Here is a 23,592-nt window from a genome sequence, read left to right as displayed (position 1 = left end):
AGTAGGCTACCACAGGGGCAGTATTGGAGGGGTCACTGTTACTAGTGGGGTAGGAGAGGGGGCAGTATTGGAAGGGTCACCTTTACTAGTGTGGTACCAGAAGGGTCACTGTTACTAATGGGGTATCACAGCGGTTGGTTTTGAGCCGTATTCTTTTTAACATATTTATTAATAACCTGGTAGGCATTCCAATAACCATGTATAGATATATCAGGGGTCAGTACAGAGATCTCTCCCATCATCAATTATACCCAGGACTGTAACAAGGGGGCACTCTAATAACTATGTATAGATATATCAGGGGACAGTACAGAGACCTCTGCCATTATCTATTATACCCAGGACTGTAACAAGGGGACGCTCTAAAAACTATGTATAGATATATCAGGTGGCAATACAGAGATCTTTCCCATCATTTATTTATACCCAGGACTGTAACAATGGGGAGCTCTAATAACTATGTAAAAATATAATCAGGGTCAGTTCAGAGATCTTTCCAATCATCTATTTATACCCAGGACTGTAACAAGGTGGCGCTCTAATAACTATATATAGATATATCAGAGGTAAGTAAAGAGATCTCTCCCATCATCTATTATACCCGGGACTGTAACAAAGTGGCACTCTAATAACTATGTATAGATATATCAGGGGACAGTACAGAGACCTCTGCCATTATCTATTATACCCAGGACTGTAACAAGGGGACGCTCTAAAAACTATGTATAGATATATCAGGTGGCAATACAGAGATCTTTCCCATCATTTATTTATACCCAGGACTGTAACAATGGGGAGCTCTAATAACTATGTAAAAATATAATCAGGGTCAGTTCAGAGATCTTTCCAATCATCTATTTATACCCAGGACTGTAACAAGGTGGCGCTCTAATAACTATATATAGATATATCAGAGGTAAGTAAAGAGATCTCTCCCATCATCTATTATACCCGGGACTGTAACAAAGTGGCGCTCTAATAACTATGTATAGATATATCAGAGGGCAATGCAGAGATCTCTCCCATCATCTATTTATACCCAGGACTGTAACAAGATGGCGCTCTTATAACTATGTATAGATGTATCAGAGGTAAGTACAGAGATCTCTCCCACCATCTATGTATACCCAGGACTGTAACAAGAGGGCTCTCTAATAACTATGTATAGATATATCAGGGGACAATACTGAGATCTCTCCCACCATCTAGTATATCTCTCTCTCAACCTTTTTATCTAATTAGACCAAACCAATATAACAGGCTGTTCACATCACGTTTTCGCCATCTGTCAAGTGTATACACTTTAATACAAAAAACATTGCATTACAACATAGCTTTTTCATACCCGCAGACTATAAGTGGTCTAATGTAGTTCAAAAGTGCTTACTGCTGACTACACTTCACCTACCTAAAGTTTGTGTGTTTTTTGTGGGATACAAAAGCGTGGCATACTCAGGGCACTCCTGATACACGGCCTTCTAACAGCTGCAGGTCAGAAAAAGCTTTGCGTAACATGTATCCTCCAAGCCGGTTAATATCAGCGACTGCAGACCAGTACAATAGGTCCCCAATCATGTGGCCACTGTGATGACCAATCACACATATTACGTAAATATTGTTGGCGTTACAAAGTTCAGTCTGTCAACACTGCTCTCCTGACACTTGTTACTTTGTGCGAGTAGAGAGGAAGACTTCTGCATCTCTTGCTACTGTTAAAGCATTAAAAAAAACACACACACAAAAAACACATTTTAAGAGGCTTTCAATTTATATTATGCTTAACTTCGGGTTGGATTAGGGTTAGGCCGCCTGCAGACGGGCGGAAATTCCACGGGATTTCCGCCACTGGAAGCCTGCATAGGATTGCGTTAACAAACCGCAGCATGCTCTATTTCTGTGCGGGGCTTGCATTTTATGTATGCACTTGCTGATATACCCAGCTTAACCAGAGTTAATTTGGTTTACCTGTTGTTTGCACAGAAAATTTTATGAAGTAGTGGTTACTTCACAGGAACTAAGGAATAAAATATGTATACACAGAGAGAAGCGTTAGTTTCACCTCAGACTGCATGTCCCTCTGCAGAATGTGCCACTCCTCCCACTCTCCTCACTTTTAAACCTTAAAAAGGTAACGCCCCTTTTTCTCGGCATCATCATGACGGCAGTACATGGAGGTTGCCCTCTGACCTCGTAGGGACAGGAAGCAAGAGGCTTGAAAAGGCTCCTACCCACTTCCGTTCCTCAGTGCTTCCTGTCCCTACAGGGACAAGCAAGAGGGCTCTCTCCATGGAGCTGAACAAATCGAAGGGGGGGGGACCAGGACCATAGGCTTCGCCTCCCCTCTTACCTGCCTCATCCGTGGCCCAGGGAGAGCGGCGGGCCACAGGCTTCGCCTCCCCTCTTACTGGTTTCATCTGCGGCATTAGGGAGACGGGTGGGCCACAGGCTCCTAAGACCCCTCTCCTACCGGCAGTAGGATTCAGCGCGCGGCACCCTCAAGACGCGCACTCGATGCAGGGAGGGGGGGGCGTGGCTTGGCGCGTCACGGGATGATGCCATCACACGCCGGCGGAACCAGGAAGTAAAAGCCCGCAGTGTTCAAAACCCCTGACAGCCTCCACTGTGCAGGAAGCACCTTCACAAAAGTGTGCATCTCCCTTTGTCTGGCGTCCTTTCCTAGCATGACTAGCAGAGAGACCGACATGGAGGCCCTACAAACCGTGAATGTTCCATTTAAACCAAAATAGGTTTAAATATGTACAAAGTTTGGTTTGGGGCATTGTGTGTATATTTATGCACCTCTATGCATGTATCGTTTCAGGACAGGGAATCTGTTAAATCTAAGCAGGATCCCAAAAAGAGACATAGGAAATGTTCTATGTGCCTTAAAAAATTAGAGGATGCATATAAAAAATATCAACGCCCAGAATGCATGGCTTTTCCTTAAGGAAAAGCAGTCGGCATTCATGGAAGACATAAGGTCCCTAGTTAGGGAGGAAGTGCGGGCATCCATCTCTAGTCTCCCATCGGCTCAGCCGGAGAGAAGATCCACCAAAAGGCCCAGTTATACGCCGCTGACAAGCTCGGACTCTGAGCAGTTGCTAGTCGAGCTCTCAGAGGCCGAATTATTGGATCATCCGCCTGAGGCCACCGATGATAGTAAAAAGTACTTCTTCGCCTCAGGTTATCTCGACCAGCTTCTAAAAGCCGTAAGGGACACCATGAAAATCGAGGATACGGTTGAGTCAAGGTCCGTCCAAGACGACATATTTGGTGGGTTAAGGGCCAGAAATAGGATCGTTTTTCCAGTAAACAGCACTCTAAAGAAGGTGATTGCCGATGAATGGATCTGTGCTGACAAACATCTGTATTTACCCCGAGACTATAAAGAGAGACTTAGGTTCTCGGAAGTGCAGACATACAGGAGTATGAGAGTATACCGAAGGTGGATGCACAGGTAGCCAAGATGGCTAGGAAAACGGCACTTCCCTTCGAGGATTCCTCCCATCCAAAGTATCCTATGGATAATAAAGTCGATGTCTTCATGAAGCGTGCATGGCAAGCATTGGCCTATGACCTAGAATCAAATATTGCAGCGAAATCTATGTTCCTTTGGTCGGGGGAACTGGACGATCAAGTCAAGCAAAGGGCATCCAGGGAGGAGATCCAGGAATGTATACCTCTGTTAAAGTTGACAGCAGCCTTTCTGGCCGATGCCTACGCCAAGACAATCACTTTCAGCCAGAAATGCGGCACTATCTAATATGGCCAGACGAGCGATCTGGCTAAAAACCTGGAAAGCGGATGCTACATCCAAAAATAAATTATGCAACATGCCCTTCTATGGGCCATACATTTTTGGGGCCGATCTGGACATGATCTTGAAGAAAGCAGCGGATAAAACCCAAGGATTTCCAGACCAGGGGAGGATCCCGCAACCCTTCAAGCGACAGCCTACATTCAAGCCCTATCGGGGAAAAGAAAAGACGGGCCGCTGATCTTACCCCAAACATGGCAGGGGTAAGGAGGGGAAAGTTGCTATGCCGGTAGATAGGAGGTAGACTGCTGAGATTCTGTCACGAATGGCAAGACACTACAAAAAAAATGCTTCATCTGGATTGGGCATGAAAACTTTAATAGCCTTAGTCCATTCCATTTTTGGACTAAAATTCAGATCTAGCGTTTACTACCAAGGTGGATTTAGTATACCAGTGCTGCTACTACCTGAACTCTTATTAAATGGTTGTAATAGGTTCCTAGAACAGCCCAGAACACCGGTGGGCACAAAATTTATGGTTGGGTCATTATGTTATACTAAAATACCCACATACTTTATAGCTGTATCTATATGGAACCTGGTATTTAATTTCTACCCTGTACACACCATAAAAAGAATATTCCTAGCAATATATTTTTAACACAAGTTAGAGATTTATTTTAATTAAGAATATACACACAGTTAGGTGCACTTGTCTGGTCCTGTGGATCTGGTTATTATTCAGCTGCTAGGATTAGATAAAAGGTGGTGGGGATATCCACTTTTCTAGAGCGCTATGATATTACAGGATATAGACATTAGGTGACCAGCGGGGTTGTTGATCAGGGTCTTACATTCAGGTAGGAAGTATCAAAGGTTGATCCAGGGATTATTCTGACTGCCATTATGCAGTTGGGAAGGAATTTTTTCCCCCGAATGGGCTAATTGGCTTCTGCTTCTTGTTTTTTTTGCCTTCTTTTAGATCAACCAGGGGGTTGAAACAGGCTGAACTAGATGGACATTGTCTTCATTCGGCCTAACATGTTACTATGTTATGTTACTTATTTATTCCTTTCTATGTTTGCTTGTTTTATGGATTGAAATAAAAGTTTTATTTTAGGAATCTCTCCAGTGACAATGAAACATTTTTGATTTCTCAGCCCTTGTGATTTTCAGAGAATTCGATTAGTTACATAACATACGGCATCACTTACTTTTGCACTTAGCATTGAATAATCGAGCTGTGACCACTTTACTTTTCCTATTTAGGACCTAAAGAATTTTCCTGCCAAATTTCAAGTTTGTACGACATCAGGAAGTTAGAGAATTAGATTAGGTACATGACATAGAGGTACACTTACTTTTGCAATTATCATTGAATTTTCAAGAGGTGACCTCTTTACTTTTCCTATTTAGGACCTAAAGAATGCTCCTGCCAAATTTCATGTTTGTACAACACTGGGATGTTAGAGAATTAGTAGCGAGTCAGTGAGGGCTTTCACCTTTTTATATATATATATATATATATATATATATATATATATATTGCGCAGTCCTGGGAGCCCTCACTAGGCCCAGGGCTATATCCATGGCAAACATCGCACTCCAAAAATCACATCACAGGGTGGGGGAGGGGCAAATGTCAGTCAGAGGGGGGTATCCTCTGCCCTACTGACAGCTTACATTCCGCAGTTAGAATTCATAGCACAAGTAAGCTATTAAACAGCCACGATTGGAGCCAACTCCAATTGTGGCTGTTTGCAGCAAGTTCAGCCGCTGATGGGTGTGCTTATGAGACTGCTTCATACCCAACCTCTGCGTCTGTGACGTACATGTGCATCACAGATCAAACATATTATTATTGATAAAATTACAAACTATAGGAGGGAGGGCCACGCTGACAATAGAACTTGCAATCTATGAAAAGAGGGGACACAGAAGGCAAAAGTGTTTGTTATATACAATGGTCCAGACATCTTTAACTTAATTGGGTAGTATACATAAAGCTGCATGAACCGATCACCAGACGGCATCTAGGTATGCCCAGGTATGAAGGGTCTGTGAGGGAATACTGCTGGATGAAATAATGTAGATGACAGGTAAACTGATTAGTGTGTTTGATAAGGCCTGCTTAACAAATGATATGTTTTTAGGGAGTATTTAAAGTGGAGGGTGTTGGAGACATAACATATGCAGGGATGTGCTAATATATTAACCCTTTGCAATCCAATTTTGGATTCAGGGTTTCCTATGGGGTTTTCTCTTTCTGCCATTATACAATGGCGCCATCTGCTGGCTAGAGCCAGTACTGGTATGGGACATGCTGGAGAGGCCTCCGACAACAGAGCGGACAGTAATATACAGTAAGAATACACTGCAGGACGTCTTTCAACATCGGAGCTGAACAGTCTTCAATCAGAATGTATGAAGACATCAGACAGTGGATTGGAAAGGGTTAAACATTTAAAATGACTAACTTTTGTCTTAGTTTGGGATTTCAGTAAAGGACCTTTCCAGTTTTGCCAAAAAAATCCTTTGGCAGCAATTTGTGTGCAGGAAGGGCTGCTAGTCAGAAGCATCTGTGTGTCTCTGCTACTTGTCCGTAAAGTTCAGGGGTTACTAGTAACAAGACAAATGTCACACCTTGGGCGTAGATATAGTAGTTCAGACTTATACATGACAGTATAATAATGCAGTCGCCAAATAATAGTCAGATACCAGTTCTATACAGTGACAATGATCACAGGTGACATCCTCTCTGAAAACAGATGTTCCCTTTCCCTTTTATTCTCTGTCTGGACCTAGACAGCCATTAAGGGCTCATGTCCACGGGTGGGTTTGAATTGCGGAATCCGCAGTTCAAGCCGCCCATAGGGAGACATGGGCGTCTGAAGCTTAATTAAAAGCATGCGGATTTGTTTAGTGGACCTTCTGGATCCCGCAGTGACAGTTTCCATTGAAGTCAATGGAAGCCGTCCGATCCGAAGTACACCCGCAGCTGTCACTGCAGATGTGCCGGGGATCCTGCGGGAAAGAATGTGATTTAAAAAAAAAATTTCCACTGCGCATGTGCCACGGCCGGTGAGTTCGCCCACATGCCGACGCGCCCACCTACATCCACGGGGGAGAAGACTGAAGATGGAAGACCTGCACAGCCACGCAGAGGATCGGGAAGGGTAAGTAATGTCCTATTGCCGCGAGCAGGATGGGATTCCGTGGTGAGCTCCCACCCACGGAATCCGACCCGCCCGTTGACATGAGGCCTAAGAGTTCTTCCAGCCATGACTCGTCTCTGCACACACTCCACTTCCTGCCACTACCCACAATGCCCTTTTCAGTACCTCGCATAGTAAGTACCCCCTTTGTGCCCTGTACGGTACTAGTGATAGTGACCCTCTGTGACTTGAGAACGTAAAGATTCCCATCTCAAAGTAACATGCACCCCTTGTGCACCCTCAAATTTCTGGTGCCCCCTCAGTACACCGCTCAAGTAATGTTAACAATCCCTTTGCCCCTTCTTTCACACTGTATGCGGCTTGGGTAAGGGACTGAGCTGATGTCAAACAGGCACAAGTGGGCATGGCACCCAAGGCCTGGCACTGTCAGCACAGAGTATACACAGTGAGACATGGGAAGTCATGAGACAAATACGAAGAAAATATGCAGGAAACCTGTGTATTTACGCACCCTTTAAATGTGTTTGTGTTTGCAAATACGCAGTGTAGCTGGGCACAGTAACACTTGCCGGAGCGACTGAAAAATGCGGGTGTATTTTTATGACTGAAATACACTTACAACCTGTGAACAAGACCTCATTGTGAACCCCCCTTCTCACCACGTAGTAGCCCCAGTAGTAATAATGACCCCCATAGTGATACTAACCGCCATAGTAGCCCCTATCTTAACACTGATCCCCAAGGTGGCACCAGTAGTAACAGTGAACCCCATTAGTGGTCCCAGCAGTAACAGTGACGCCCATAGTGGTCCAAGTAGTAGCAGTGACCCTCGTAATGGCTCCAGTAGTGATAGTGACCCCCACAGCGGCCCCAGTAGTAACAGTAACCCCCCATAGTAGTCCCAGTAGTAACAGTGATCCCCAGTAGTCTCATTGAGGCTGATTGGCCAGAGGCCAATAGCATCCCCTGCCCCTATTCTCACCCCGCCTTCAGCCCCAGGCTGCCGGTGGCAGCAACTGCTGAGCCTGTGTCCGCTAACCTCTTACCTCGGCACAGACATCAGTGGTCACAGACTCTGCACTACGTTGCCGGACGGGGCTGCAGGAAGGGTGAGTAGAGGCAGCCCCTGCTCAATATTTCAGAATCAAAGCAGAAGCTGCTGCTCCAATCCCTGTGCAGTGGCCAACACTCATAATTACAAGAGCAACTACCTGGATAACCCCTTTATTAGGCCACATAAAATGAGCGGCAGGCCGGATGTCTGACATCCGTGACTTACAGCATGCCTGACTTTTCAGATAACTTTTGTACATGAGGAAGAAGACTATTTCTGACCATTGAATGAATTCTGCATTTATGACCACTTTCCCCCTCTGCAGGCTGCATTTGTACTGTTCAGTTCTCTCTTACCCGGTGGGCAGAGCCTGCTGTTACGGTATATACACTGTGAACAGAGAAGGCAGCAGATTCTGTTCCCTCTTTGCAGCACACGCACGGAGAAATAACACCATTGGAAAAGAGACTAGAGAAGTACTGAACAGTATAGATGTTAATAACTAACTGTAAACTCACCATTAGCTCTAACAGAAAGTCTGTGTGTCTTTGCTTATCTCCCTCCCAGGACCAGCGTTAGCGGGGCAAACTGAGTAACTGCCCAGGGCATCCAGACAGGTTGCAGCACCCTCCTTGAGCAATAGCATAGTAATAAGGGTTGCAATTGCGAGGCCCATAAGCCTGGAGGGCCCAAGTTACTCACAGCAGACAATGTGCCGCCTACTTCCTGTCACTGCAGGAGGCCCCTGAGTTGTCATCAGATAAAAATCCCTCCTTAGGCGCCCCCCCCCCAGCCCTGCTATACAGTTCTGCTTCGCGTATAATATGTGTAGCTTTGATTTACATCTATAAATTATTTTATTTTAGAAAGTGTAGATGATTTCCTTCTGAATCCTGGAACCTGGCATTTACCATTTTATAGTTTAGTGACATTTATTTCAGTTCTTCGTCACTTAAGTAAGATGAAATTATTACCACGTCAGCCTGATTCAGGGAATATCTCTCTATCAGTGTACAATTAAAGGAGTAGTAGCAAGATTGTAAGTTATCCCGTATCAATAGGATAGGGTATAACTAGCTGATCGGTGGGGACCTCATTGCTGAGACCCCTACTGAACTCCAGAGCAGGACTCTCATATCCAGTTCTGCTTGATTCTGTGGGGGTCGCTTCTCCCCTGTAGGGACTTCAGCATGTGTGGCAAGCACTCCATTCATTTCAAAGTGTGAATGATAAGGCCTCATGTCCACGGGGAAATTCAGGACATTCCCCGCACAGAATCCCGCAGCAGGTCCCTCCTGGTCCGCAGACATGAGGCCAAGAAGTAGATTATACTCACCTGCCCGGACGCTGCGGGTCTCCCCTCTGTCGGAGACGGATCTTGTTTCTTCTGCCCAGCGGATGTGCTCGGCGGGCATGCGCCGTTCACATAGTTTCTTTTAAACTCCCGCTTTCTCGCGGCACAGCAGAATAACAGCTGCGGGTGTGCTGTGGGACCGTACGGCTTCCATTGCCTTCAATGCAAGCTGCGGGAGCCATCCATGCAGAAAAATCGCATAAATTGGGCATGCTGCGGGTGGTTTCCCACATGTGCGATCAGCGCACCATGGTAAAATGACATCCGCAGGTACTTAATTATCTGCGGGTGTCCAATGATTCCCAATGGGTGCGGATCACGTGTGTACGAGACGTGCATAGATTTACTAATTCTTTTTTGCCTGTGGACATTGGGCCTAATGGTGAAAAGGATAGCAGGAGGTAGAGCTACTTTGATGAGGATCCAGTGCAAAGAATAGTCAAGTATAATTTTCTATAAGTAATTCCTTTTTTGGGGTTGTGTGCATGGAGTTTGAGGTGCTAACAAAACAGTGACTGTGCAACCCGTTAGGGATGGCAGGTGATACAATGTGTAGGTCAGGAAAAAAACACTGATATGTTGGCGCAACCTTTTAGACACGTGTGCACTTGTTTGTGTTTTTAAATGGGTATATGTTTATTTAATTTAAAAAATGCCGTTTTTAAAAAAATCAAAGATATACTCCTTTAAAAGCACAAACAAGTGCACACGTGTCTAAAAGGTTGCGCCAATATGGCCGCCTGCAGATGGCCAGGTCGGATCCGGCTGCGAGAATTCTCGCAGCGGGACCCGACCCGAGCGCCTGCAGAGAGCACCGCGGACTCATCCGCTGCCGGGCAGCCAGCGCATGCGCAGAGCGGAGCCGGCGTCTGGTGAGCAGTTTGTTTGCTGCGCGTGATTTCGCGCAGACAAACCGCGGCCGTCTGCATAGGATTGCGTAATGTAATGCAATCCTATGCAGGCGTGTACGGGCGGAAATTCTGCGGGGAATCCCGCCACGGAATTTCCGCCCGTCTGCAGGCGGCCTATATCAGTGTTTTTTTCCTGACCTACACATTCATTTCAAAGTGGCTGACGGAAATACTCGATCAGATGCCGCTCTGATATCTCCGCAGCCCCATCGAAGGTGAATGGAGAGCCAATGCTTTACGTGACCAGCGCTCTATTCCCTCTCCTTCTCACTGTGGGAGCGGGGGTGAAATACCCTGCAGTGAGCAGGACTGAGAGGCAGGACCACCATTCTCGAGATCGGCGGGGGCATGAGCAGTGAGACCCCCACCAATCAGCAAGTTATCCCTTTTCCAGAGTTTGGCGCTTGTGGCCAGCTCGACTAGGTGTCCTTAGCCTGAGTCTTGCATGTCCGAGTGACTGTAGGGCCTTAGGGCTCATGTCCACGGGGAAAATATGATTTAGGATCCGCAGCGGATTACCTGCACGCGGATCCGCACCCCATAGGGATGCATTGACCACCCGCGGGTACATAAATACCCGCGGATCGTCAATAAAAGTGATTTTTAAAAAAATGGAGCATGAAAAAATCTGGACCATGCTCCATTTTCATGCGGGTCTCCCGCGGGGACGGCTCCCGCAGGCTTCTATTGAAGCCTATGGAAGCCGTCCGGATCCGCGGGAGACCTAAAATAGGAATTTAAAGCATTTACTCACCCGCAGCGGGCCGGGAAGCTCTTCTCTTCCTCACGGCCGCATCTCCCTTGCTTCGGCTCGGCGGATGTGCCCGGCGCATGCGCGCGGCACGTCGACGACGTGCCGCCGGCGTCAGGAATTCATCCGCCGGACCAAAATGAAGATCCGGCCGTGAGGAAGAGCAGAGCGTCCCCGCCCGCTACGGATAGGTAAATGCTTTTAAATTGCTATTTTCGGCGCTCATGTCCGCGGGGCAGGAGGGACCCGCTGCAGATTCTCCATTGAGAATCTGCAGCGGATCTGATTTTCCCCGTGGACATGAGGCCTTATACAAACAGCAATAGCTGTGTTCTGTGTGGCGTCACTGCAGCCTTGTAGTAGGACCTGCAGGGGGCGCCGCGTTCTGCTGAAATAGCTGTGGTGAAGGATATAATAGGACGGCTCTCCAGCTGAACTATCATTGTTAGTGATGCAACACCTTGTATGTTGGATTTGAAGCACAGATCAGAAAAAGCCAGGCACTTGACAAACCCCAAACAATATCTTACTGTCCTAATAAACTGCCCTTGATATATTACCTTGCAGTCTGAGACGCGCAGTGTCCAATGGATAGAAGAGGGACATCGCCGTCACGCTTCCCTGCGGAAGGAATTAGACAAATGATAAGTCAATTATATAAAGTACAAGTCCAGCTTAGGTCAGGACAAATGATTCCAGAGGGCTACTAACCAGATGTCAGCACGTTATGCTTGCTATGTATACTGTATGTCTTCCTCATGTATTTCATGTCATCTTGCTGCTTGTGTGACTGTTTAGAACACAATGTGTCGGCTTCCATCCCAAGAGAAGGAGATCACAAAGTGGAGACAGAAATGATTGCTTAGACAACAAAATCTTTGTAAGCTGATTGTGTTAAGGCCCTTTAACACACAACGATCATCGCTCAAAAGCCATCTTTTGAGCGATCATCGTTGTGTGTAAATGTGTGCCCATTGTGCACTTTTCGTCCATCGCTGACTTCAGGTCCACATGAAATCCTCGTCTCTCAGGACGATAAGACGGACCGCACGCTGTGTTCTCCGCGGGCAGCGCTGATAACATTCTTTAACAGCTGTTAACAGCTGCTGTACCACTGGAGAACAATAGCAATATATTTAGAGAACAGATCCCGCTCTGTTCTCTAAATACATGCAATTAAGTACTGAAGGGCTGATTTAGCCCATTAATACCTATGCAAAATGATCGCTCAAAACTGTCAGTGTCTGACAAATTTTGAGCGATCATCTGTGTGTGTAAATGCACCTTTATTTGCAGGGTTGTGAAGTCTGAGTGACGGTCCCATTTTGGTTGAAGTCAATAGAAGTGTACCGACTGAAACTAAAAAAAGAAATATATGTGTACATATATATTGTGCGTGTATATGTGCGTGTATGTGTGTGAGTGTATAATATATATATTATAAACATGGTATAATTAATTCAATGCAGAACTTGTTGGATATTTCTTTTCATAGGACTTTAGGAGGATCTGATGGAGGCGATATTATCTCTGAGAGCATATTCAAGACTGCAGAAATGTTGTTGACTACCTTTCTGTTGAAAAGTTTTGTTCACACTTATAAGACGCATAGTGCACCGCAGATTTACCAAAAGGGCGGTATATACCCAATAACCAATGGGGTTGCTGGAATTGCTCCATGCTACTGAAGTGGGGCTGAAAAAACATATATGCCCAGTTGACTGATTCCTCTCCTTCCTGTGAGGTTACCTACATTGCTAGCAGTCTTCTTCCTGGCAGCCAATGTACGTTACATCACAGGCCAGCAGGGGCTGTCTCGGCAATAGATCAGCATTTCTTTCTTGCCAGTGAATGCTACAGGACAGGGACCTGACCTTCACTGACCCAGCCGGAAGGAATATAAGGAATGCCAGCTTCATAACAAGATGGCCAGCATGCAGTGTGCTGACCCGGGGAACTGCAGAAGCTCAGCGAGGAGAAGATGTGGTAAGGAGACTGACGGTGGAGGAATTGGTAAGTATAGAATTATTGTTTTTAATGACATAACCTCTTTAAGGCTATGAACACCTTTTGCGCAAATTGAGCAATTAATTCAATTAAATGCAATGTCTGAATGGGAGATCTGCCAGTGAAGCTGGACTTAAGGGCTTATTCACACAAGAGTATATCGGCCGCCGTTTTCACGGTCAGCCGATATACGCTACAATCTAATGCATTGGATTCCAATGCATCAGATCACACAGGCGTATTTCCGCGGTATTAAAGCGCCTGGCCGGCCAATATAGTGCCAGACCGGTAAGATAGTCTTGGACCTATCTTTGTGCCTGGAATACGTCGGCCGCTGCACAGACTCCTATGGGAGCCAATGCCAGCGGCAGGAGAAGGGAGTTAAGCAGCGTGACTGCTAAACTCCCTCCCCCTTCTCGCCTCCTCTCCGGCTGTTTGCAATGGGAGGGGGAAGGGTGGGGGCGGAGCTAAGCTCCCAATTCTGGCTGGGGACAAGGGGCGGGCATTTAGCTCCGCCCCCGTCCCACTCCCCCCATTGCAAACAGCCGGAGGGGAGGAGAAAGGAGGTGAGCTGACAAGGGGAAGGATGGGGGAGACAGCTTAGCAGATCTAAGCTGTCTCTCCCCGTCCAACGGCACTGCGGCCTCAGCGTACATGTGCTGGGCCGGGGCCGTCTGAACGTGCACGTGCTATGCATTGGGTCTATATATCTGCAGATCGCAAGCGCATCTGCAAATCGGGCAAAAAAACGCCCGTGTGACTGAGCCCTTGCATACTATGTTACTATGTTACAATGTTCTCTCTTCTCACTAATTTCTTTAGCTAATTTATGACCATAAATTAGCAGATAAAAAGTGAAGGAGAGAGAACATCTGAAAATCAAACTATCAATCCAGCTTCACTGACTTGGGGCTCTTTCAGACGAGTGGATATACGGCGAAGGCATTTTTATGTTTTCATGCCTGCTCCGTATAAGCATCTGAATGGGCGTTTTTACACGATCGCGGCCAGCGTTTTCTCGCCCACACGACCATGAGCGTCGCTTTTAGCAAAAAAATATGTTTTGGCTGAGTGTATATGCGCCGGCCGCGTATATGTTCTATTTTTCGCGCTTCCGGTGTATTTACGTGCCGTATATTCGCCCATGTGAACAGCTGCATTGGAAACTAATGCGTCACATGGGTACCGTATATGCACCCGGGCGTGAATACACAGCGTATATGTGCCCGTGGGAATAGAGCCTTAGGGCCCATTTGCACTTAACAATTATTGCTCAAAATTCGTTCAAACTAATGAATTTGAGTGATAATCGTTCAGTGTGAATGCGAAAAATGTTTAAGCGCTGCGGAATAAGTTGGCGCTATACAAATAAAGATCATTATTACTGCGTGTGCGCAACAGAACACATGCATCCATTGAGTTCAATGCAGGCCGTCCGTGCAGAATCCACACTAAAACAGAACATGCTGCAATTTTTCTTCGGCTCACAGATGCTGTATTTGCACCCGCGAGTGTGAACGAAAATTCAAAAATACATGCCTTTCAATGCCCGCATTTCAAATCCATTTGTATGAGGAGCCTGGCCTAGAGGAGGCTTTTAATATACAATTGTTTGGATAGTACACTGCATTACTTATGTAGTGCATTGTACTATGCCGATCAGACTCTGTGGAAGGCGGGGACTAATAGGCTTTGTTTTAGGACAAACATGAAGGCCTCTGTCAGGATTCTGACGGTCATGGGAACCCATGGGTATCTTGTGATTACACTGCGGGGTGCCGATGGCCGACAAGAGTCCCTCCCCGTCAGTTGTCTACTTGCTGTGGTTTCTATTGATAAGGGGTTAATCTGCCAGGATCTGAGATTTCCCCTTTCCTGCTGTTAGGCTGGGTTCACACTGGGCGTATTCCCGCCGGAAATCCCGCGGTTTGGCAGCAGCAAAAAACGCGAGATTTCCGCCGGGAGAACCGCCGCGGAAAAACGTGCGGCGACTTTGAAGCGGCCCGGCCGCTCGCTCTTCCACCATAGAGGAGCGCGGCCGCGGCGGAAAGAAAAGATAAATAAACATGCTGCATCTTCTGAAGCTGCGGCTGCGGTCGCCGCAGCCGCGGTTCCAGCCTGACTTACTGCAGCGGATTGGCCGTCCCGAGATTAGCGGGCCGCTGCAAATCCGCCCTGTGTGAACCCAGCCTTAGAGCAGGCTGTCAGAAGTCAGTCTGATAGCATGTGCAGATATAAAACCCACATGGGTGGTATTGCAGACATGAAGGGGTTAAACGCTCAAGTTGCACACTGTGAAAACTAACTACCCCCCCCTTCTAGAAAACTGCCATCCCAAAGTACTCCAAAAACTACAACACGGAACGTAAGAGAAGATAAAGAAGCTGCCCAGCCGGCCAGTGGGATATAAGGGCGTATGCACGGCCACGTCTGACGCCGATTCCGCCCGGGGCTTATTCACACGAACACATTAGCGCTGCATATTACGCATGTACAATATATATGTGTGCACAATCCGCAGTGCGTAGAATCCACTGATTCCAATCGGATCAGTCACATCTATCTGTGTGCTCTACAAAGTAGCACGTGACCATAATTAAACTTAATTGCGCACTGAAATCCGTGCGCGTATATGTGCGTGTTTAGGTGTGCGTGCAAAAAATACTGTAAGATATGCAGAAACGCACACAGGTACACAATGGCCATTGCGCAAATGCAGGCAGGAGTCGGCGGCTTATAGCTGTAATCTGCGCTGACACTTCTGTGCAGTTTCCGCTGTGTGAACGGGGGCTTTATGGACTCCGGGGCTGTGAATTTGGGCAACAGAAAAACTAGGTTTTTTCTTTGTAACATGTTTTTATTTATCCCGCCATATCCCCGTGATGCCGGAGCCGGCGGCCCCTGTGTGCAGTACCCACGGCTGCCGCTACACTGCGGGCGGCGCTGTCCGCATCCACCAACCTCCCCCCACAAGAGCCGTCCGCTTACTAGGGCTCCGGCCACGGCGTGGACCGCATTCTCGTACGACAGCACGGAGCTCATGGTCAGCTCTCCGCGGCTTCCGGCTTCTGCGTTCCAGGCCTCTCTCTGGTTCCTGCCGTTTCAGCGCTTCCTGCCGCCGCCGGGACATGCGAGGAGGAGCAGGTGAGCTCAGCGGGCACGGCTGCAGTGTGGGCGGACCGCCCTAGCATTTACCTCACGGTGTCCGGCAGTTTGGTGCTATAGTGTGTGTTTAGGGCTCGGTCACACGCCAGGTATTACTGCGGGTGGTGAATGAAGGTAACTGGGCTTTCATTGATCGCTGCACACCGGCGTGTCGCTATGCGGCAGGTATAGGTGGTGGCATGCTCTATACCTCCACTCACTATATATTACCTGTAGGCCGTGGATGCAGCGCTGTCCGTACACCCTGCGTTACATAAGACGGCGGGCTCATACACATCCCTGCTAGGGGACAGCGGGGAATTTACACAAAAACAAAGCCGCCCTGTGTGTCCATGAGAGGCGTGGTTGTGCGCCGAGCACTCGCAGCCATACGCGGTGTCTGCCGGATCACACTGCGGTTTATGGATACGGTGGTGTGGAGGAGCCCCGGCGTGGGACGCCAATGCTGCAGAATATCCCAGTGGCAAATAACACATCCAAAACAGAGTCAAAATCCGTACCATCTACCACTTCCGTATCATGTGACCAGCGGCGGTGCGCTCACTAGAGGCCGCCAGGTGAGGGGAGCGCAAAGACTCCTCGGGGGGGGGGGGGGGGGCGGCTGCGATCTAATTGACACGCTGTGACATTATATTCCGCACCGCTTGGCAGTTGCCGCACGGGTTTTGTGTAGCTAATCCACTCCATATGAGCGCTGACTAAGGGTGTGATCACGTGGGACGGATCCGCAGCTGACATTCTGTGGCCTGTCTGCAGCAAAATGAACCATTTAGTGCAGATTGTGACATGGAATTCACTCTCTCATTTAAAGTGTGTTCATATAGCAGAATACGCGGCGAAATTCGCATAAAAAACCTGCCTTGTAATCTTCGGCTTCTGGAACGGATCTGCACCTGGAATTTGTGAATGGGGAAAATCCGCGTTCAGAATTTTGATGTAGAAAATCTCGTTTCATTATGAAGAAGTGACGCAGCGACGTTGATCTGCCCGCAGGTTTATACGGTGGAATCGGAGAGATATTTTCATCTGATTCTGCCTCTAAAAATCGCTGCAGAAATCTTGTACAAATAACGGACCGCAGATCTGCATACGGGTTTAGCGGCTCTCGGTGAGTAAATTCGTGTCCACAATCGACATGTGGCTTGTAGACTGTGGCGCATATTCACAGTGAAGGTAATGGATGCAGGTTATATACAGAATGAGCATGGATTCAGCAACAAAAATCCATCGTGTCCGCTTGCCCTAAGGCCGATTTTGATCACTGCACTTTGGCGCGATTTTACCACGGTTTTCGGATGCAGGCTACTGCACCCAACAGCGGTTTTTCACAAACCCCATCATTGTGATGGGTGATGAGGTACGTATAAAAGCGGCAAAATGTATCAGACAGCACTTGAAAATCGCGGCGTTCGAGGGCAAGTCTGTGAGGCCCCATTGAAATCAATGGGAGAGTTGTACCGCAATTAAAACGCTGCGGTAAAAAGCAGATGTGAAAGTGGCCTAGGAGTATATTTGCACGGTGGATTTTGGCCCAGATTGTGCGCCAAATATGTTCACATTACGGAAACTGACGCAGATGTTTCCGCGTGGACTCTGCACTGGTAAGCCATGAGATTCAGCCCCTTTCAATGGGTAAATTTACCTGTGGATTTCCAGGTCCGGAACTCGCGGAAGACGTTACATGTCGCAAATTTTTTTTTTCTGCAGCAGATCCGCGTCTTAGTCATTGAGTCGCTGTCTTCCCAACTCTGTAGACTTTTACACTTGCAGGAAAAAAAAGAAAGGCCCTGAGATGTCGCTTCTTAGCGCGAATCCAGGTAGAATCTGGCGCAGAATTCCAGCACAGATTCAGCAAATCCATGTCCGGAGGTGACGGACCTTTTTATCCGCACGCTGATTTTACATCCACATTCATACAAAATCTGCGCCATGTAGACTTTGGCATGGATTGCCATTCAAAGTGATGAGTCCGCAGCAATAATCCGCCGTGTGAACATACCTCGAAACCTTGTACACATGGTGGAATTGTGGGACGACTCCCACCCATTACTGCCAGTGTGAACCCGCTCTGTAGTCTACATGGGGTGGACTTTTTCCACACACAGATTTGCCCATTGAATAGGCCACCCTGGTGCATGGCAGGCATCTGAAATTACCCGTAGTGCAGATTAGTATTGGCAGTTCTGCACGCGGAGACAAAGGCCAAATCCATGTGTAGATCTGCAACAGAAATCTGCCGCTGTGCTAGGTATTTTTGCCGCAGGTATAGAGGTGGAATCTGACGTGTGATCACGCTCTTATAAATTAGCAGGGTTTTTTTCATGTTCTTCTTGTGCTTGGGGTTTACAGTAACTCGGTATTGCGGTGCACACTGCACTCAGATCGGCTTGAATGGGTTGGCAGCTGAATCATATGTGCTTTTTCCTGTACTGGCTGGAAACCTCGGTGGCACAGCACACTACAACTCTGCAAATGCCCTTCTCTGTATTGGAGTAGTTGATTCTTGGGTATGCTGGTTGCTCTGGTGATTTTAATCATCAATTGAGGTGGGATGTCAGTTGGAGTGTCACACACGGGAACCATCCTTTCATCTACTCAACAGCATATAAAAACCCTACGTGATGTACCAAAGATGTCAAATGTGAATCATCAGACCACCTTCCACTCTTCAGTAGTTCGCTGGAGGTGCTGCTTGGAATTTCAAAAGCTGCGGTAGAGGATTCTGCTGCTAATTGAGTTCAGGGAGGGGCTTTAAATATAAGCCCTCCCCTGAAAATCAAGTAAAAGTACTGTAAAAACACACAAAAAAAACATGCCCCCCTTCGGCTGCCAGGTTCAGCCGTGTCTTCTGCTGGCTGTCCCCGGCTCTCTAGTGCTGAAGAATTCCTCTGCTGCATCTGCCACAGATGTGGAAGATGTAGCAGCAGGGAATTCTTTTAACTAGCGGGGATAAAGGAAGCATCTGCCGCATCCGGCAGATGTGTTCTTCATCCCCGCGGGGGTCACGGCAGAGAGGTAAGTATTTTTATTTTTTTATACGCGCAAAAACACACTCGTGTGAAGCCACCCTAAGAGTTATAATTGTCTGTCTGTTTTCTTTGGTTAATTGCATGCTTGTTCAGAAGGAATAGCTACTGACAGTTATCAGAGTTGCATGACCACCTTAAAGGGGTTTCCAGGGTTAGAAAAACATAGCATCTTTCTTCTAAATACAGCGCCACCCATATCCATAGCTTAGCTGAAGTGAATGAAAGCTGCGCTGCAATACCAAGTTTTTGGAGAGAGCAGACATGTTTTTCTCACCCTGGACAACCCCTTGTCCCACAGCCAGCCTATAACCAAATCCTGGTTAATATTTGGGAGCACAGTTGTTACCATGCAGCGGCTGCCGGGGGTGCGGGTGGCTGGTCGGCACGATTCTCGCGGCGACATGTGCCTCCCTCTCTCTGTCCCTGGGCGGAGGCTTCTGTTTATAAGGCTGGCAGTAAGGTCCATTCACTGCCAGTTATTGGTTTCTGTTCAGTGTGCTAGCTTCCTGCCTCTGTCAGTCTCCTGTGTGTCAGCTTGTTTGCTATATCTGCCAGGTTATCCCATCCGCCTCGGTCTGCTTGTATTTTCTGTTGGTTTATTTATCTGCCCTTCCTGTTGGTATTCTACCCTGTCCCATCTTGGTATGCCAGCGTCCCTCCTCGGTCCCTAGTGAGAGCAGGGACCGCTTCCCAGTTGCCCGCCTGGGGTTAGCCAGGAGTGGAGGCAAGTAGGCAGGGACAGGGGTTGCGGTAAGTTCTAGGGCAACCCGGGCTGGCGTATCAGCGGGTAGGATACCGTAACAACAGTATAGTTTTTCTGATTACAACTTTTGATTTTTACTAACTGTTTCTTTTTTTTTCAGCATGAAGCTTGTATTATAACTTCAGGTGGCAGGATCAAGTTCGGAAATTCCTAAACCTTGGAGCTGCAATTTTGACATCATATAAGGATTTCTCTAAAAAAATGTTAAAACACTGAGCCTCACTTCAGTTTATGTTCATATTTTATTCCAACCACAAATAATCAAATTTCCATTCCAGTTTATTATACACCTCCCTATTTAAGGAGAAACACGTTTTAAAGGAACCGTATACGAAGAATGTTTTAGGTTCTTTCAATTCTTGCTCGCTCTAACACAGTAGATACTACAATTGCTTGTGGTTTTTCTTGCCATGTCTTTGTGGTTTGGTAAACATCTCATTAAGCCGGCCGTGACCTTTTTAAGGACTGAGTTGTCTTTCGCCCTGGTGAATAGGAAGCCAGTGGTGCCAGGCCATGTGCTAGTTTGTCCGATAAGGCTTGTGAAACGCTTTAAAGACTTGATGCCTGAAGAAGTAAGTGACCTCTTCAGCACAGTACAGAGAGTGTCCGCCGCGGTGGAGAAGCACTTTGGTGGCACTTCCCTAACCATCTCAATCCAGGATGGGCCAGAGGCAGGACAGACTGTTCCTCATGTTCATGTGCACATTTTGCCTAGGAGAACTGGGGATTTTGAAAAGAATGACACAATCTATGAGATTTTGCATGACCATGACAAGGAAGCAGATTCAGAGAAGTGGAGATCTGAGGAAGAGATGGCAGCTGAAGCTGAACAACTTAGAAAGTATTTCTAAACTGGAATTTATCTCTTGTTGCAAATTTCCAATTTCATTTTCTGTCTGTACATGGCCATAATGTTATTAAACTGATATGATTAACAACAACTGTATAAGATTAATCTTCAGATTTTATATCTCAAACTACTAGCCTCTATCATTAGGATTATGCTGTATAACATAACTTTACATTCTGTCTGCGGGGTACTTAATGCACCAGGATGTAAACCTCCCTAATGTGGATGGTACATCAGAAGCCAGCGACGTCCAGCAGTGTTAGATAGCCAGCTTCATGCTACAACACTGGAGATCGACGAGAAAATAAATCTCCGTTATTAACCCCCTTACTTGCAGTAATCTATATAGATCACGGCATGTAAAGGGCTCACAGAGGTAGCAACCTGTCAATAAATTTAACACACACAATTTATGCTGCACAGCAAAAGCTGTAAAAAAATACAGGGAAAATGCTTACTTTGTTTTTCCTTCCAAAAAAACACAATAAAAGTGATCAAAAAAGCCATATGCCCCCCAAGATGGTACCAATAAAACTACAGCTTGTCATGCAAAAAGCAAACCATACAATACATTGTTGTTTTCAAATGGGACTTTAAATACACAGATTTAATAAATCATAATGGCCTGCAGAAAAAAATGTATAGTCATTTATGCTGCATGATTAACACTGTAAGGCCGGCTGCACACGGCTGTGACGGGCTCCGCCGCAAAATTCTGCGGCGGAGCCCGTCACGGCATCCCCCAGGACACCCCAAACTTACCTGCGGAACCGGCGTCCTCGCTCCCGCATGACGCTTCCCCGCCCGCCGCGTCATATGGCTCGGCGGTGGTGGGTGGGGAAGCGTTTTCACGCTATCTTCCACTGTGCTACAGCGGAAGATAGCGTGAACGGACGGCTTCCGTTGACTGCAATGGAAGCCGTCCGCGCATACACCCGCGGCAAATGGAGCATGCCGCGGGAGGGGACGGGAGATTTCACGGTGCGGAATTCCGCAATGGAATTCCGCACCGTGTGCCCTGAGCTATTAGGTTCAATAGAACCTAATAGCTACGGGCAACGCAGCAGATTTCCGCCGCGTACATCGCGAATTACGCGGCGGAAATCTGCTGCGTTGCCTGTAGCTATTAGGTTCTGGGGAAGGAGGCCTAAAAAAAACAATGATAGAATTGATGTATTCTTTCCCTGTTCTCAAAAAAAATTAATACATTTTACTATATATATCTACATATATATGTGTGTGTAAAAGCCCTGACTGACTGACTCGCCACTAATTCTTTAACTTCCCGATGTCGCACAGACATGAAATTTGGCATCAGCATTCTTTAGGTTCTAAATAGGAAGAGTAAAGGTGTCACAACTCGAAAATTCAATGCTAAGTACAAAGGTATTGGCACCCCTGTTTAATGTACCAAGTCTAATTCTCTAACTTCCCATATTGCGGAAACATGAAATTTGGCATGAGCATTCTTTAAGGCCTAAATAGGAAAAGTTAAGGTCACAATTCGAAACTTCAATGCTAAGGGCAAATTTATTGGCACCCCTGCGTATTGTACCTAATCTAATTCTCTAACTTCCTGGTGTCGTGCAAACCTGAAATTTGGCACAACCATTCTTTAGGTCCTAAGTAGGAAAAGTAAAAGGGTCACAACTCGATTATTCAATGCTAAGTGCAAAAGTATTGGCACCCCTATGTAATGTAACTTCCCGGTGTTGTACAAACCTGAAACTTGGCAGGAGCATTCTTTAGGTCCTAAATAGAAAAACTAAAGGGGGTCACAATTCGAAAATTCAGTGCTAAGTGCAAAAGCTTTAGCATCCCTATGCAATGTACAAAATATAATTCTTTAACTTCTCGGTGTTGTACAAACATAAAATTTGGCAGGAGCATTCTTTAGGTCCTAAATAGGAAAAGTAAAAGGGTCACAACTCGATTATTCAATGCTAAGTGCAAAAGTAAGTGCACCCCTATGTAATGTAACTTCCCGGTGTCATACAAACATGAAATTTAGTGCGAGCATTCTTTAGGTCCTGAGTGGGAAGGGTGGCACATTCTGCAGAAGGACATCCATACATGCAGCCTGAGGAGAATCTAATGCTCCTATGTGTATATATTTATTTCTCCGTTACTCTACAGTAACCTTCACTTAATAAAATTTTCTGTGCAAACACGTAAACGCCTGTATTAAATTAACTTGGACGATGCCAGGTATATCAGCTAGTACATTTTATACACCCAAAAATAATACCAATAAAAACTGCAGTTCGACATGCAAAAAACAAGCCGTCATACGGCAGCGTCGACAGAAAAATAAAAAAAGTTATGACTTTTGAAGAATGTAGATGAAAATCCCCCGACAATCGACCACATTCTTAAGGAGTTAAATGGTTTGTGCTGAATTATATAGATAAAGAATTCATAATATCTAATCTGTATTATACTTTGTGTTTCAGGTCCTCACCATTTTAAGATCTTTGCTTGTTGGTCCTGAAAGTTATGTTTATAGCTTTGCTTAGATTTAGATATACAACCTATAAAGATCTTCAGTATAGCGATAAATACTCTTCCCAAAAATTCAACATCACATAACAATAAATGAAGAGTGATCTTGTCAAAATATCAAGTTGTTATACGTATAACAAAAATATAATATACAGTTCTGTGAAAGGTTGAAAGGTGCATTTACACACAGATGATCGCTAAAAATTCATCAGAAACTGACAGTTTTGAGTGGTCATTTTGCATTAACTACTAATGGGCTAATCAGCCCCTTAG

General features: G+C 46.3%; 2 protein-coding genes across 6 annotated transcripts in view; one reads left to right on the top strand and one right to left on the bottom strand.

Moving 5' to 3' along the window:
- The window catches only part of SLC25A17 (solute carrier family 25 member 17), a 39,392-nt gene extending 23,245 nt beyond the window's left edge, over positions 1-16,147 (bottom strand). The window contains exons 1-2 of one of the 2 annotated variants that reach the window (XM_066596185.1): positions 15,999-16,147; positions 11,564-11,624 (exon numbers count right to left, since the gene is read on the bottom strand). In XM_066596185.1, coding sequence (XP_066452282.1) covers positions 11,564-11,624; positions 15,999-16,052 — 115 coding nt within the window. In that variant the 5' untranslated portion in view covers positions 16,053-16,147. Of the gene's footprint in view, positions 1-11,563; positions 11,625-11,714; positions 11,809-15,998 lie in introns of those variants that run through there. The other variant, XM_066596186.1, reaches the window with a different exon arrangement.
- The window catches only part of FHIT (fragile histidine triad diadenosine triphosphatase), a 34,671-nt gene extending 13,763 nt beyond the window's left edge, over positions 1-20,908 (top strand). Inside the window, exons 1-2 of one of the 4 annotated variants that reach the window (XM_066596188.1) lie at positions 15,977-16,154; positions 20,068-20,908. In XM_066596188.1, coding sequence (XP_066452285.1) covers positions 20,378-20,818 — 441 coding nt within the window. In that variant the 5' untranslated portion in view covers positions 15,977-16,154; positions 20,068-20,377 and the 3' untranslated portion in view covers positions 20,819-20,908. The other 3 variants (XM_066596187.1, XM_066596189.1, XM_066596190.1) reach the window with 3 other exon arrangements.
- Positions 20,909-23,592: the final 2,684 nt, after the last annotated feature.

Source organism: Eleutherodactylus coqui, chromosome 3 (assembly GCF_035609145.1).
Source record: "Eleutherodactylus coqui strain aEleCoq1 chromosome 3, aEleCoq1.hap1, whole genome shotgun sequence".
In the NCBI taxonomy this organism is placed as follows: domain Eukaryota; kingdom Metazoa; phylum Chordata; class Amphibia; order Anura; family Eleutherodactylidae; genus Eleutherodactylus; species Eleutherodactylus coqui.
This window is presented reverse-complemented; position numbering and strand designations above follow the sequence as displayed.